At 32.1% G+C, this 15,661-nt stretch overlaps 1 protein-coding gene across 1 annotated transcript; it reads left to right on the forward strand.

Annotated features, from left to right (window-relative positions):
- The first annotated feature begins 7,440 nt into the window (after nucleotides 1–7,440).
- LOC143571877 (uncharacterized) lies at nucleotides 7,441–7,974 on the forward strand. Its single transcript, XM_077057188.1, has one exon. It carries the CDS (start codon nucleotides 7,441–7,443, stop codon nucleotides 7,972–7,974), a length of 534 nt encoding a protein of 177 aa, XP_076913303.1.
- Nucleotides 7,975–15,661: the final 7,687 nt, after the last annotated feature.

Here is a 15,661-nt window from a genome sequence, read left to right on the forward strand (position 1 = left end):
TTTGCTCTATCTTTTCTAAAGCTTCTTTCTCGTGCTTTGGTAGTGGAAGACTACTAAAGCTGGTAATTACACAGTGGTGACTGTAATAGTTTACTTTATTAAAGCTTCCAGCTTTTATTTTTTGCAAGTTTTCAAGTATTTTTAGAAAACTCTTGACTCTTATTTCAACCCAATTGCTCGGATCTTCATATTTTTCTTCCATGACTTTGGATGGATTTACGGTTCTTGTTTTAGCAAGACCGATTTCCAGATAATGGTAACTTTGGAAAGTCTTTCCTTGATGCCAATCTGGGAGTGTAGAGGTACACTTGATGAAGATGTTAGCATCTTTTGCTGCTGCAATATTTTTTCGAAAGTTTTTGATAGCTTTCTTCATTCCTTCGGCCATTAAATTAATTTCTTGTAAATTACAGGAAGGGTAAATATACTTAGCTAACCCAGCAGAGAATGCTGAGGAGATAAATTATGGGCTTGCGCCTGGACAAAAGACAATTAAACTTTTAGTAGCTTTATCTTCTGTGTAAATGTGCTGGGTTTCAAAGTCATCTTGACTTAAGGACCGCGCTTTAGACCATAATGATCTAAACTCATCAAGAGATACAATCTCTGAGGATTCTTCTTCTTCTTCTTTTTTCTCAGAAAATTTTGTTTTTGAGAGAAATGGTGAAGCTTTTCTGAACTCAACGGTTCTTTCTTGTTTTCCTGGTTTAAAGGTTCAGGAAAAATTGTTACCTTCAAAGGTATTTTCCTCTTTCCAAAATTTGTTGAATGGCGAGTGGCTTCTTGTTGGGATTATGCTAACGTCCCAAATTTTTTGAATGGATGGCTGCTTCCATCTACGTAACTTTTGACTACTGACCAGTCTTCGTATATCCCCCTATGCTCACCGTAAAAAATGACATAAAACCTTGTTTTGGGATTTTCTGGTCTCTGGGTAATTTGAGAGTAACTTGGTCTTAGTGAGACCTCTTCAGTTTTTGGCAAACTGTCAGCCATCAACGGATTTGATTTGTCTTTACCAGAGCCGTTTGCTTCTGAACTAGATGAAGATCTTAGTTCTTCATTAACTTTTTTTTTTTTGCTTTTTTCCAAAGCAACAGGAGTAAACGGACTTGTTTTTTCTTTACCCTTTGCGTTTGAAAGGGAATAGATTCAGATTGTCTCCTTTCGGATTCCTGCTCTGAATTAGCAGTTGTTTCTAGACTTTCGTCATAGAGTGCTATTTTTTCTTGAATAGACTTTAATTCTATAAGAAGAATTTTTTCTTTGAGGCGTAATGCCTTGAGTTCTTCCATGAGATTTTTCTTTTTATGGAAAAGAATTGTTTATACCAATTTGAGGGGTTTTTAGCTCCTTAAATAGGTGAAAAAAGGTGTGAATAGTTTTCACGTTTACTGAAAGTCTCGTGTCAGGCAGTCAGCCAGCACGTTCTTGGTTCCCTCGAGATGCTTAATGTCAAAAGAATATCTAGAAAACCACATTTGCCATCTGACTAGACGGCCTTGCTTATTATCTCTAGAAATTTTTGTTTTAAGGAAATAATTGAAGTTTTTATTATCTGTCCTTACCAGGAATTTTACCGGAGTTAGATAGATAGAAAATTTTGAAATAGTGTTTTTTACTGCTAGTAATTCTTTTTCATTACTATGGTAATTTCGTTCCGCTTGTTTAAAGCTTCCCGAAGTGTATTTACATATTTCTTCTCTTTCGGCAATTTTAGCTTCAACACACCTCCCCAATAATCTTAAGAAGCGTCTGTTTCTATGATTAAAAAATCATTTTCTTTTGGTAGATAAAGTTTTGGAAAACTGATTAAGTTTTTCTTTATCTTTTTAATATAATCTGTATCGGATTGTTTCCATTCCCATACATAATCATTTTTTAATTTTACCTGCAGTGGTTTTCTAAGCTCTGCAAATTTAGGAATATAACTTTCAACATAAGTTAAAATTCCCAAAAATCGTTGAAGATGTTTTTTGTCTTCTAAAACATCTGGAAACTTGTGTAAATTTTCTAAGATATGTTTTTGCGGACAATGAGTCCCTTGGTCTATTTCAAGACCTAAAAAATTTACTTTTGTTTTGAAAAGATTAGCTTTCTTTTTTGATAAGATAATTCCATATTTTTCTATAGTCTTTAAGACTGATAAAACATGAAAATAGTGCTTATCTTCTGAGTTAGAGAAAACTATGATATCGTCGATGTAGACGGTACAATAATTTTCTAAACCTCTTAAAGCATTTTGCATATGTCTTTGAAATATGCTTTGTGCCTGTTTTAGTCCAAAAGGAACTACCTTCCATTGGTAATGACCATCAGGACATGTAAATGCTGTCAACAACTGAGACTCTTCATCTAACAGTACCTGCCAGAAACCGCTTTTACAATCGAAAGTAGAAAAATAAGTTTTTCCCCTTAAGAGTGTTATTAATTCCTGCATGCAAGGCAGATTATGGCTATCGCCTTTGGTAGCTGCATTAATTGCTTTATAGTTAACTACCATTCTCTTTTTCCTCTTCTTCTTTCAACCTCATTTTCCACTAAAAATGCTGGAGACATGTGAGGATTTACTTGAGACAATAAGTTTTAAGTCGAGTAACTCTTTTATCTGTCTGCTAAATTCTTTTCTGTCCTGTGGGCTGTACTTCATAGGTTTTACCCTGATTACAGTCTTAGGATCAATAAGTTCTATTGATGCTTTCATCCATTTCTTGGATTTTTCCAGATAAATAGGATTTTCTGAGCATACTTTTTCAAGTAATTCTTCTATTTTTTGGTATTTCTGTATTTCAAGAAAATATCTTTGAGGAAATATGTCTCCTCTGGTTTTATAACTTCTTTACTTAGATTAGAACCTGGGATTTGTTTTGTTTTTGAATCTTTTTTCATTGATTCTAGAAATCCTGGTTTTCCAACTTGAAAAGCTTTTGTTATCTCTTTTATCAAAATCATTTCCTGATTAAGGTGAAAAGATATTCTATCTAACCATTGGGTGAAAGGCCCATATAGTTGACAGAAATCATTTCCAAGGAGTAAATCTATTCCTGTTTCCTGTTGATAAATTGTAGGAATGGGGAATGGTTCTCCTGAGAAATACACTATGAGGTTTCTACAAACCTTATTTATTTTAATTGTATCTTGATTTGCAATTGTTACGCTGATGTCTTTGGGAGTATTTTCCCATAGCTCTTCAGGTATAACATGTTTGCTTGCTATACAAAGACTTGCCCCTGTATCTACATAACAGTGTAGAGTTATTATTTTATATCCTTTTAGGAAAATTTTTCCTTTGATATAAATGGAATTTGGATTAGTTACATTTGAATAAACTAATTCATTTTTATTTTGAAGATTTTTGCAAAAAGGTATATAGTTTGGGTCTTCATCTTCATCCCCCAATTTAAAAGTTTTTATTTTATTCATCTCGGACTATTCTCTGAAAATGAATCATACTTTATATTTCTTTTTGAAATATTTTTTGTTTTTCTCCTTATCAAAAGATAATTGAGGTGTTCAATAATTTTATTGCAACAACTTTTGTTAAATTTCTTTAACTGTTTTTGCTTGTAATAAATAGCAATTTCTTCTTTAACAATTCTTGTAGCAAAACCAAGAGACTGCTTTGTTAAGTCGTTCTTTTCTTTATTCCATCGTTCTTTGGCTTTCTCGCCAACAATAGGAATTTTCATTAGGTATAAACCATCGAAGATATATTCTCAGAAATTGGAACTGTCGAAGGAAGTAAATTTTCTGAACCTTCACAGTTACAAGAAGATTGTGCAATTAATATTGCTCGTAATAAACAACCTCTAGTGTCCCAACCTAGACACAATTTTACTGGAAACCCTTTAAGAATAGGAGAATCCAGTTTTACTGAATCACAATTAATAAGATCTATGTCTGAAAAGGTTGACATATATGGTGAAATTCTTAAGGAAATAGCTGGGAAATGACATCATCGCAGCCAATCCTTAAAAATTTAGAGCTTCTAAATAAAGAAGTAGGTACCATAAAAATTGATTGTATCTTTGACTTTAATCAAAGAAAAGAAATAATCGACAAATGGAATACCGAAATTAGTCTGATTATCCAGTCTAATCCAGAAGAATTTTCCAATGCCAAGGCCTTATTGTTACTAATAGAACATAACTCCGCAGGAATAGTCCAAGATTTTATTAAAGGAACAACTTGGAATGAAGATTTACATGGGGATGATCTCTTTGATCAAATTATCAATGCCATGTATATGATGTTCTTAGGTCTTGATTTTCTTACAAATAAAGATCATGAGAACCAAAAATTGCTTGAAAAGGCAAGACAAACATTAACCTGATCACAACTTTGTGATATACGTCTTTTAGATGATTTTACTTATTTTTTTGAACAAAACTTATATAAGCTAAGCACAGGTGAATATCATTCTTGGATAGAAGATTACCTATCTTCAACGATTTTTGGGAATTTTAACTTATGCTGAAAGTTATATTCCTAAACTTGCAGAGCTTAGAAAACCACCATAGGTAAAATTAAAAAAGAATTATGTATGGGAATGGAAACAATCCGATACAGATTATATTAAAAAGATAAAGAAAAACTTAATCACTTTTCCAAAACTTTATCTACCAAAAGAAAATGATTTTTTAATCATAGAAACAGACGCTTCTCAAGATTACTGGGGAGGTGTGTTGAAGGCTAAAACTGCCGAAAGAGAAGAAATATGTAAATACACTTCGGGAAGCTTTAAACAAGCGGAACGAAATTACCATAGTAAAGAAAAAGAATACTAGCAGTAAAAAACACTATTTCAAAATTTTCTATCTATCTAACCCCGATAAAATTCCTGGTAAGGACAGATAATAAAAACTTCACTTATTTTCTTAAAACAAAAATTTCTAGTGATAATAAGCAAGGCCTTCTAGTCAGATGGCAAATGTGGTTTTCTAGATATTCTTTTGACATTGAGCATCTCGAGGGAACCAAGAACGTGCTGGTTGACTGCCTGACACGAGACTTTCAATAAACGTGAAAACTATTCACACCTTTTTTCACCTATTTAAGGAGCTAAAAACCCCTCAAATTGGTATAAACAATTCTTTTCCATAAAAAGAAAAATCTCATGGAAGAACTCAAGGCATTACGCCTCAAAGAAAAAATTCTTCTTATAGAATTAAAGTCTATTCAAGAAAAATTAGTACTCTATGACGAAAGTTTAGAAACAACTACTAATTCAGAGCAGGAATCCGAAAGGAGACAATCTGAATCTATTCCATTTCAAACGGCAAAGGGTAAAGAAAAAACAAGTCCGTTTACTCCTGTTGCTTTGGAAAAAAGCAAAAGAAAAGTTAATGAAGCACTAAGATCTTCATCTAGTCCAGAAACAAACGGCTCTGGTAAAGACAAATCAAATCCGTTGATGGCTGACAGTTTGCCAAAAACCGAAGAGGTCTCACTAAGACCAAGTTACTCTCAGATCCGTTGATGGCTGACAGTTTGCTAACATCTTCATCAAGTGTACCTCTACACTCCCAGATTGGCATTAAGGAAAGGCTTTCCAAAGTTATCATCATCTGGAAATCGGTCTTGCTAAAACAAGAACCGTAAATCCATCCAAAGTCATGGAAGAAAAATATAAAGATCCGAGCAATTGGGTTGAAATAAGAGTCAAGAGTTTTCTAAAAATACTTGAAAACTTGCAAAAAATAAAAGCAAGAAACTTTAATAAAGTAAACTATTACAGTCACCACTGTGTAATTACCAGCTTTAGTAGTCTTCCACTACCAAATCACGAGAAAGAAGCTTTAGAAAAGATGGAGCAAAGAATCATTTTAATAAAGTAGAAGCAGGGCCAGTCACAAAAGAAAGACTATGTCAGGAGCTTCAGCGCACTTATGAAAATCATAATTGCGAATACTGTCCAGACGGTACAAAAGAAGATAATAGCTCTCAACTTTACATCTATTACTCGGATGAAGACACCAGGGAACTGGAACCAACACATGGGTATGTCGATTAAAAACGTCATGCATGACGAATTAAGAAGGAAATTTTTGTCCATTGTATAAATATTCTCCTCCTATATAAAGGAGAACGATTCTTAAGTTTAGGCATCTCATTCTGAGTCGCACTCTTACCTATCTTTCTTTTCTCCACTTGTAATCATGTGTAGTAGTGATCCTTGCTAAATGAGAGTATTATGTAAGTACTAAGAAGTTCTTCCCTCGGGAAGAACAGTTGTGAAATAAATATATCAGTTCTTATTATCCATCAAGTTCATCTTTAAAAATTTTGCAAAACCTGGAGCCCTGGAGCCATAAGAGTACCGTTGAGGCAGGAGGCCGTAGGCAACAAATTGGTTGGGTTGGTCACTTGAAAATTTTAAAAGATTCTCTTAGTTGGATAAGAAGAAGAGGTATGATTTATTTTATGATTGTTAATTTACTTCAAAAGTATTTATTATAATCTCTCCTTAAGCATTTTTACAAAAATTTGATTTCTCAAAACAAAACTCGATTAATCTTTATCGAAACTAAATGATTTCTCATTGGGAACCTAATAAACCTAAGAAAATAAATAAAGACTTCACGTCTTTCATGAATCTAAAGACATATACACATGTTTTACAAAAATTAATAAACAAAGAATTGATAAGAGTTGTTAAAAAACTTTTCAATTAAAAAATTTAGCCATGTCTCTTACAAAGACAATATCAATAAACGAGTTGTCAGATAACTTTCATGCATTTGAAGACTTTTTTATGTCTTTCATAGATAAAGAATTCCATAAACAAAACATGTTGAATATAAAACCCATTTTCAAAAAATGGTTTACAAACATTTATAAATTGCTTAACGGCTTAACAAACATTCATAAATTTCTTAACGACATAATATACATTTAAAAATTGCTTAACGGCATAACAGACTTTCCGCATTCTGGTATCAGAGCCTCATTCACGTTCTTTAAAAAAGTGGGATTAGTATCCAAAAATTAGATGAATTTTAACATAAATCATAAAGAAACTGATTGTGAAACATCAAACAATCAAGAAATAACCGAAGTAATAAACTTTAGAGAAAATGAAAACGGTTTTACTTCAGATTAAATGATTAATTTTAATCAACTAGAAAAAATTAACAAGCTTAAATTCAAGCTTGACACAAAAACGGTTTTTAATCAACCTAATCACCTACAGAGTTTAGTCTCAAGAGCTTTCTCTAGAAAAAATAAGATTTTCTACTGCTTCAATACTGAAGAACTTTCAGTAGATGTAAAAGATACTTCCGGAGAAGTATATCTACCTCTTCTAACTAAAGGAGAAATAGCAAAAAGACTTTTGACTATGAAACCTGAGTTAAGAAGAACCATGAACATGGTGCATATAGAAGCCGTAAAAATTCTTCTAAAAGCACAATTAGAGATGGAATTAATTTTCCTATAAAAATGGCTCTAGTTGACAATAGAATTGTTAACAGACAAGATGCTCTTTTAGGAGCAGTACAAGGAAATTTAGCATATGGAAAATTTATGTTTACTATATATCCTAAATTTGTCTTGCATCGAGATTCAAAAGATTTTGATAAAACATTAAGTTTCATACATCAGTGTGAAAGAACCGACCTTATGGAACCGGGTAATAAAGTATTTACGATTAATTATTTAATTTCATATGCTTTAACAAATAGTACTCGTTCTATTGAGTATAAAGAGAAAGAGAGTATAACCATCGAAGATATATTCTCAGAAATTGGAATTGTCGAAGGAAGTAAATTTTCTGAACCTTCACAGTTACAAGAAGATTGGGCAATTAATATTGCTCGTAATAAACAACCTCTAGTGTCCCGACCTAGACACAGTTTTACTGGAAACCCTTTAAGAATAGGAGAATCCAGTTTTACTGAATCACAATTAATAAGATCTATGTCTGAAAAGGTTGACAGATATGGTGAAATTCTTAAGGAAATAGCTGGGAAATGACATCATCGCAGCCAATCCTTAAAAATTTAGAGCTTCTAAATAAAGAAGTAGGTACCATAAAAATTGATTGTATCTTTAACTTTAATCAAAGAAAAGAAACAATCGACAAATGGAATACTGAAATTAGTCTGATTATCCAGTCTAATCCAGAAGAATTTTCCAATGCCAAGGCCTTATTGTTACTAATAGAACATAAGTCCGCAGGAATAGTCCAAGATTTTATTAAAGGAACAACTTGGAATGAAGATTTACATGGGGATGATCTCTTTGATCAAATTATCAATGCCATGTATGTGATGTTATTAGGTCTTGATTTTCTTACAAAAAAAGATCATGAGAACCAAAAATTGCTTGAAAAGGCAAGACAAACATTAACCCGATCACAACTTTGTGATATACGTCTTTTAGATGATTTTACTTATCTTTTTGAACAAAAATTATATAAGCTAAGCACATGTGAATATCATTCTTGGATAGAAGATTACCTAATGAAAATTCCTATTGTTGGCGAGAAAGCCAAAGAATGATGGAATAAATAAAAGAACGACTTAACAAAGCAGTCTCTTGGTTTTGCTACAAGAATTGTTAAAGAAGAAATTGCTATTTATTACAAGCAAAAACAGTTAAAGAAATTTAACAAAAGTTGTTGCAATAAACTTAAAAGTTGTTGCAATAAAATTATTGAACACCTCAATTATCTTTTGATAAGGAGAAAAAAAAATATTTCAAAAAGAAATATAAAGTATGATTCATTTTCAGAGAATAGTCCGAGATGAATAAAATAAAAACTTTTAAATGGGGGGATGAAGATGAAGACCCAAACTATATACCTTTTTGCAAAAATCTTCAAAAGAAAAATGAATTAGTTTATTCAAATGTAACTAATCCAAATTCCATTTATATCAAAGGAAAAATTTTCCTAAAAGGATATAAAATAATAACTCTACACTGTGATGTAGATACAGGGCAAGTCTTTGTATAGCAAGCAAACATGTTATACCTGAAGAGCTATGGGAAAATACTCCCAAAGACATCAGCGTAACAATTGCAAATCAAGATACAATTAAAATAAATAAGGTTTGTAGAAACCTCATAGTGTATTTCTCAGGAGAACCATTCCCCATTCCTACAATTTATCAACAGGAAACAGAAATAGATTTACTCATTGGAAATAATTTCTGTCAACTATATGGACCTTTCACCCAATGGTTAGATAGAATATCTTTTCACCTTAATCAGGAAATGATTTTGATAAAAAAGATAACAAAAGCTTTTCAAGTTGGAAAACCAGGATTTCTAGAATCAATGAAAAAAGATTCAAAAACAAAACAAATCCCAGGTTCTAATATAAGTAAAGAAGTTATAAAACCAGAGGAGACATATTTCCTCGAAAGATATTTTCTTGAAATACAGAAATACCAAAAAATAGAAGAATTATTTGAAAAAGTATGCTCAGAAAATCCTATTGATCCGGAAAAATCCAAGAAATGGATGAAAGCATCAATAGAACTTATTGATCCTAAGACTGTAATCAGGGTAAAATTTATGAAGTACAGCCCACAGGACAGAAAAGAATTTAGAAGACAGATAAAAGAGTTACTCGACTTAAAACTTATTGTCCCAAGTAAATCACCTCACATGTCTCCGACATTTTTAGTGGAAAATGAGGCTGAAAGAAGAAGAGGAAAAAAGAGAATGGTAGTTAACTATAAAGTAATAAATGCAACTACCAAAGGCGATAGCCATAATCTGCCTTGCATGCAGGAATTAATAACACTCTTAAGGGGAAAAACTTATTTTTCTACTTTCGATTGTAAAAGCGGTTTCTGGCAGGTACTGTTAGATGAAGAGTCTCAGTTGTTGACAGCATTTACATGTCCTGATGGTCATTACCAATGGAAGGTAGTTCCTTTTGGACTAAAACAAGCACAAAGCATATTTCAAAGACATATGCAAAATGCTTTAAGAGGTTTAGAAAATTATTGTACCGTCTACGTCGACGATATCATAGTTTTCTCTAACTCAGAAGATAAGCACTATTTTTATGTTTTATCAGTCTTAAAGACTATAGAAAAATATGGAATTATTACTTCGGTTATTTCTTAATTGTTTGATGTTTCACAATCAGTTTCTTTATGATTTATGTTAAAATTCATCTAATTTTTGGATACTAATCCCACTTTTTTAAAAACTAACACGAGGCTCTGATACCAGAATGCGGAAAGTCTGTTATGCCGTTAAGCAATTTATAAATGTCTATTATACCGTTAAGCAATTTATGAATGTTTGTTAATCCGTTAAGCAATTTATAAATGTTTGTAAACCATTTTTTGAAAATGGGTTTTATATTCAACATTTTTGTTTATGGAATTCAATAATTATGAAAGACATAAAAAAGTCTTCAAATGCATGAAATTTATCTGACAATTCGTTTATTGATATTGTCTTTGTAAGAGACATGGCTAAATTTTTAATTGAAAAGTTGTTTAACAACTCTTATCAATTTTTTGTTTATTAATTTTTGTAAGACATGTGTATATGTCTTTTGATTCATGAAAGACATGAAGTCTTTATTTATTTTCTTAGGTTTATTAGGTTCCTAATGAGAAATCATTTAGTTTCGATAAAGATTAATCGAGTTTTGTTTTGAGAAATCAAATTTTTGTAAAAATGCTTAAGGAGAGATTATAATAAATACTTTTGAAGTAAATTAACAATCATAAAATAAATCATACCACTTCTTCTTATCCAGCTAAGAGAATCTTTTAAAATTTTCAAGTGACCAACCCAACCAATTTGTTCCCTACGGCCTCCTGCCTCAACGGTACTCTTATGGCTCCAGGGCTCCAGGTTTTGCAAAATTCTTAAAGATGAACTTGATGGATAATAAGAACTTATATATTTATTTCATAACTGTTCTTCCCGAGGGAAGAACTTCTTAGTACTTACATAATACTGTCATTTAGCAAGGAGATTACTCACTACTACACATGATTACAAGTAGAGAAAAGAAAGATAGGTAAGAGTGCGACTAAGAATGAGATGCCTAAACTTAAGAATCGTTCTCCTCTATATAGGAGGAGAAGATTTATACAATGGACAAAAATGCCCTTCTTAATTCGTCATGCATGACGTTTTTAATCGACATACCCATGTGTTGGGTCCAGTTCCCTGGTGTCTTCATCCGAGTAATAGCTGGAAAGTTGAGAGCTATTATCTTCTTTTGTACAGTCTGGACAGTATTCGCAATTATGATTTTCATAAGTGCGCTGAAGCTCCTGACATAGTCTTTCTTTTGTGACTGGCCCTGCTTCTACTTTATTAAAGATGATTCTTTGCTCTATCTTTTCTAAAGCTTCTTTCTCGTGCTTTGGTAGTGGAAGACTACTAAAGCTGGTAATTACACAGTGGTGACTGTAATAGTTTACTTTATTAAAGCTTCCAGCTTTTATTTTTTGCAAGTTTTCAAGTATTTTTAGAAAACTCTTGACTCTTATTTCAACCCAATTGCTCGGATCTTCATATTTTTCTTCCATGACTTTGGATGGATTTACGGTTCTTGTTTTAGCAAGACCGATTTCCAGATGATGGTAACTTTGGAAAGTCTTTCCTTGATGCCAATCTGGGAGTGTAGAGGTACACTTGATGAAGATGTTAGCATCTTTTGCTGCTGCAATATTTTTTCGAAAGTTTTTGATAGCTTTCTTCATTCCTTCGGCCATTAAATTAATTTCTTGTAAATTACATGAAGGGTAAATATACTTAGCTAAGCCAGCAGAGAATGCTGAGGAGATAAATTATGGGCTTGCGCCTAGACAAAAGACAATTAAACTTTTAGTAGCTTTATCTTCTGTGTAAATGTGCTCGGTTTCAAAGTCATCTTGACTTAAGGACCGCGCTTTAGACCATAATGATCTAAATTCATCAAGAGATACAATCTCTGAGGATTCTTCTTCTTCTTTTTTCTCAGAAAATTTTGTTTTTGAGAGAAACGGTGAAGCTTTTCTGAACTCAACGGTTCTTTCTTGTTTTCCTGGTTTTAAAGGTTCCGGAAAAATTGTTACCTTCAAAGATATTTCCCTCTTTCCAAAATTTGTTGAATAACGGGTGGCTTCTTGTTGGGCTTGTGCTAACGTCCCAAATTTTTTGAATGGATGGCTGCTTCCATCTACGTAACTTTTGACTGTTAACCAGTCTTCTTATATCCCCCTATGCTCACCGTAAAAAATGACATAAAACCTAGTTTTGGGATTTTCTGGTCTCTGGGTAATTTGAGAGTAACTTGGTCTTAGTGAGACCTCTTCAGTTTTTGGCAAACTGTCAGCCATCAACGGATTTGATTTGTCTTTACCAGAGCCGTTTGCTTGCTTCTGGACTAGATGAAGATCTTAGTTCTTCATTAACTTTTCTTTTTCTTTTTTCCAAAGCAACAGGAGTAAACGGACTTGTTTTTTCTTTACCCTTTGCCGTTTGAAAGGGAATAGATTCAGATTGTCTCCTTCAGATTCCTACTCTGAATTAGCAGTTGTTTCTAGACTTTCGTCATAGAGTGCTATTTTTTCTTGAATAGACTTTAATTTTATAAGAAGAATTTTTTCTTTGAGGCGTAATGCCTTGAGTTCTTCCATGAGATTTTTCTTTTTATGGAAAATAATTGTTTATACCAATTTGAGGGGTTTTTAGCTCCTTAAATAGGTGGAAAAAGGTGTGAATAGTTTTCACGTTTATTGAAAGTCTCGTGCCAGGCAGTCAACCAGCACGTTCTTGATTCACTCGAGATGCTTAATGTCGAGAGAATATCTAGAAATCCTCCAAAAAATTTTGTTATAAAATTTTTATTTTCTGGGATTTTGTCTTCTTCCTCCCTTTTAAAAGTTTTATTTTTATTCATCTCTTAAATGTTTGAGCTGTTGCAACTGTCTGAAGATGAATCATACGTTATTTCAAATGAATATACCTGCATATAGTCATCAAAACTATTTTCGGAATGATAATAACCTTCAATTTCTGCTTCAGAAATGAGTTTTACCTTTTCCGGAAACTTTTGTCTGTTAGGACATTCGTTGGCATAATGCCCTTCTTCCGCGCAGATCCAGCAACGACATTTCTTTTTTCCTTGGGGATAAACCTTAGGTTTTTCTTTTGAAAAGTATTTTTCAGGGATGAATTTTCTTTTCTTGGGTTTCCAAAACCTTCTTTTAGTTTTGTATTTTCTTTTATATTTCTTTTTGAAATATTTGTTTTTATCCTCATCACACCTAAAAGATAATTGAGGTGTATCAGTAATTTTATGACAACAATTTTTGTTAAATCTTTTTTAACTGTTTTTGCTTGTTGGAAAAATCGCAGTAAACAACAATTTCTTCTTTAACAATTCTTGTAGCAAAACCTAGCGAGTGCTTTGTTTAGTCGTTCTTTTCTTTATTCCATCGTTCTTTAGCTTTTTCGCCGACAATAGGAATTTTCATTAGGTAAACTTCTATCCAAGAATGATATTCACCTGTGCTTAGCTTATATAAGTTTTGTTCAAAAAGGCAAGTAAAGTCATCTAAAAGACATATATCACAAAGTTGTGATTAGGTTAATATTTGTCTTTCCTTTTCAAGCATTTTTTGGTTCTCGTGATCTTTATTTGTAAGAAAATCAAGACCTAAGAACATCATATACATGACATTGATAATTTGATCAAAGAGATCATCCCCATGTAAATCTTAATTCCAAGTTGTTCCTTAAATAAAATCTTGGACTATTCCTGCGGACTTATGTTATATTAGTAACAATAAGGCCTTGGCATTGGAAAATTCTTCTGGATTAGACTGGATAATCAGACTAATTTCAGTATTTCATTTGTCGATTGTTTCTTTTCTTTGATTAAAATCAAAAATACAATCAATTTTTATGGTGCCAATTTCAGTTGAACTACCATTATTTTTATCGGAATTAGGTATCCCTTTATGATACGGCATAGAGAATTCATATTTTGTGTTCTCTTTCCTATAGGATGGCTTGCGGTTACTACTACTAGCAGCGCTGGATTGATTCATCCTATAATTTGGAACTTCTTCTTCCGAAGAATTTTCTTCTTCAGTTTCGGGTTCTTTTATAGCAAAGATTTTTTCTTTGTTTTCTGGAAAATATTTTTCTTTTAATTTTTTATTTTTAGAAAATTTCTTTTCGCACTCTTGATCGCTTAAGGTCATGAGTTGAACGAGTTATTGTATTTGTTCGGCTGAATAATTTTCCAGCTGTTCGTCAAAAATTTGTTCTAATCTTTGTGTGATAGAACTCATTTATTTACAAGACAAAATAGCTTTATTATTTTGAAGATCTTGTATTTCTCTTTCGAAATTTCGTTTTTGTTGCATCAAAAGATCTAGTTTTTTAAGCTTATCACATGGATGGATGCTTAAGTCATTTTGAAGCTCATTTATTTTTTGAAAGATATTTTGAAGATTAGAATAATTCATTCTAATTTCTGGATTTATCTTTTGATTAGGATTTCTCATATGACTTTTATTAGTCTTTTGAGGTAGATCCGAAAGGCCACTCCAACGCATTTGGACTTTTAGAACTTCCTAATGAAGGGTTTCCAACATTAAAATTGGGAAAAGAGTATTTTTGAAATCTCTTTTTCTCTTCGGAAGTATTTTCTGTATGTTTTTCGGGTTTTGGCGTTTCTTCTTTAATTTTATCAATTTTGTCCGAGACATATTTGATAATTTTTGCCGCTATGGCTTCTAGACCTTCGTTGGTAGTTAATTCTTTACCTTTTTGATTAATTCTCTAACCGATTCTACGATCTTTATTAGACTCATGCTATAGAAATTATTGTTTTTCTAGCCTTGAGATTATTAATATTCTTTTTAATAGCCAAAATTTCTTCTTTCAAAGCTTTTATTTTTAGAGTTTTTGTTTTATGACTTGTCATAATATCTACTCTAACTTGCTCTATTCTTATAAAAAGAATATGTATTGAAGCTTCTTCTGAGATGATTTCTTCATTTAGAAGCTCTAAATTTTTAAGGATTGGCTGTGACGATGTCATTTCCCAGCTATTTCCTTAAGAATTTCACCATATCTGTCAACCTTTTCAGACATAGATCTTATTAATTGTGATTCAGTAACACTGGATTCTCCTATTCTTAAAGGGTTTCCAGTAAAACTGTGTCTAGGTCGGGACACTAGAGGTTGTTTATTACGAGCAATATTAATTGCCCAATCTTCTTGTAACTGTGAAGGTTCAGAAAATTTACTTCCTTTGACAGTTCCAATTTCTGAGAATATATCTTCGATGGTTATACTCTCTTTCTCTTTATACTCAATTGAATGAGTACTATTTGTTAAAGCATACGAAATTAAATAATTAATCGTAAATACTTTATTACCTGGTTCCATAAGGTCGGTTCTTTCACACTGATGTATGAAACTTAATGTTTTATCAAAATCTTTTGAATCTCGATGCAAGGCAAATTTAGGATATATAGTAAACATAAATTTTCCATATGCTAAATTTCCTTGTACTGCTCCTTAAAGAGCATCGTGTCTGTTAACAATTCTATTGTCAACTAGAGCCATTTTTATAGGAAAATTAATTCCATCTCTAAATTGTGTTTTTAGAAGAATTTTTACAGCTCCTATATGCACCATGTTCATGGTTCTTCTTAACTCAGGTTTCATAGTCAAAAGT

Source organism: Bidens hawaiensis, unplaced genomic scaffold (genome assembly GCF_021521415.1).
Source record: "Bidens hawaiensis isolate Kalapana, Puna unplaced genomic scaffold, B.hawaiensis_p1.1 tig00025597_1, whole genome shotgun sequence".
NCBI lineage: Eukaryota > Viridiplantae > Streptophyta > Magnoliopsida > Asterales > Asteraceae > Bidens > Bidens hawaiensis.

What these genes read in the sequence shown, in the direction of transcription:
- LOC143571877 (XM_077057188.1), top strand. Translation starts at nt 7,441, where the DNA reads ATGGCTCTAGTTGACAATAGAATTGTTAACAGACAAGATGCTCTTTTA.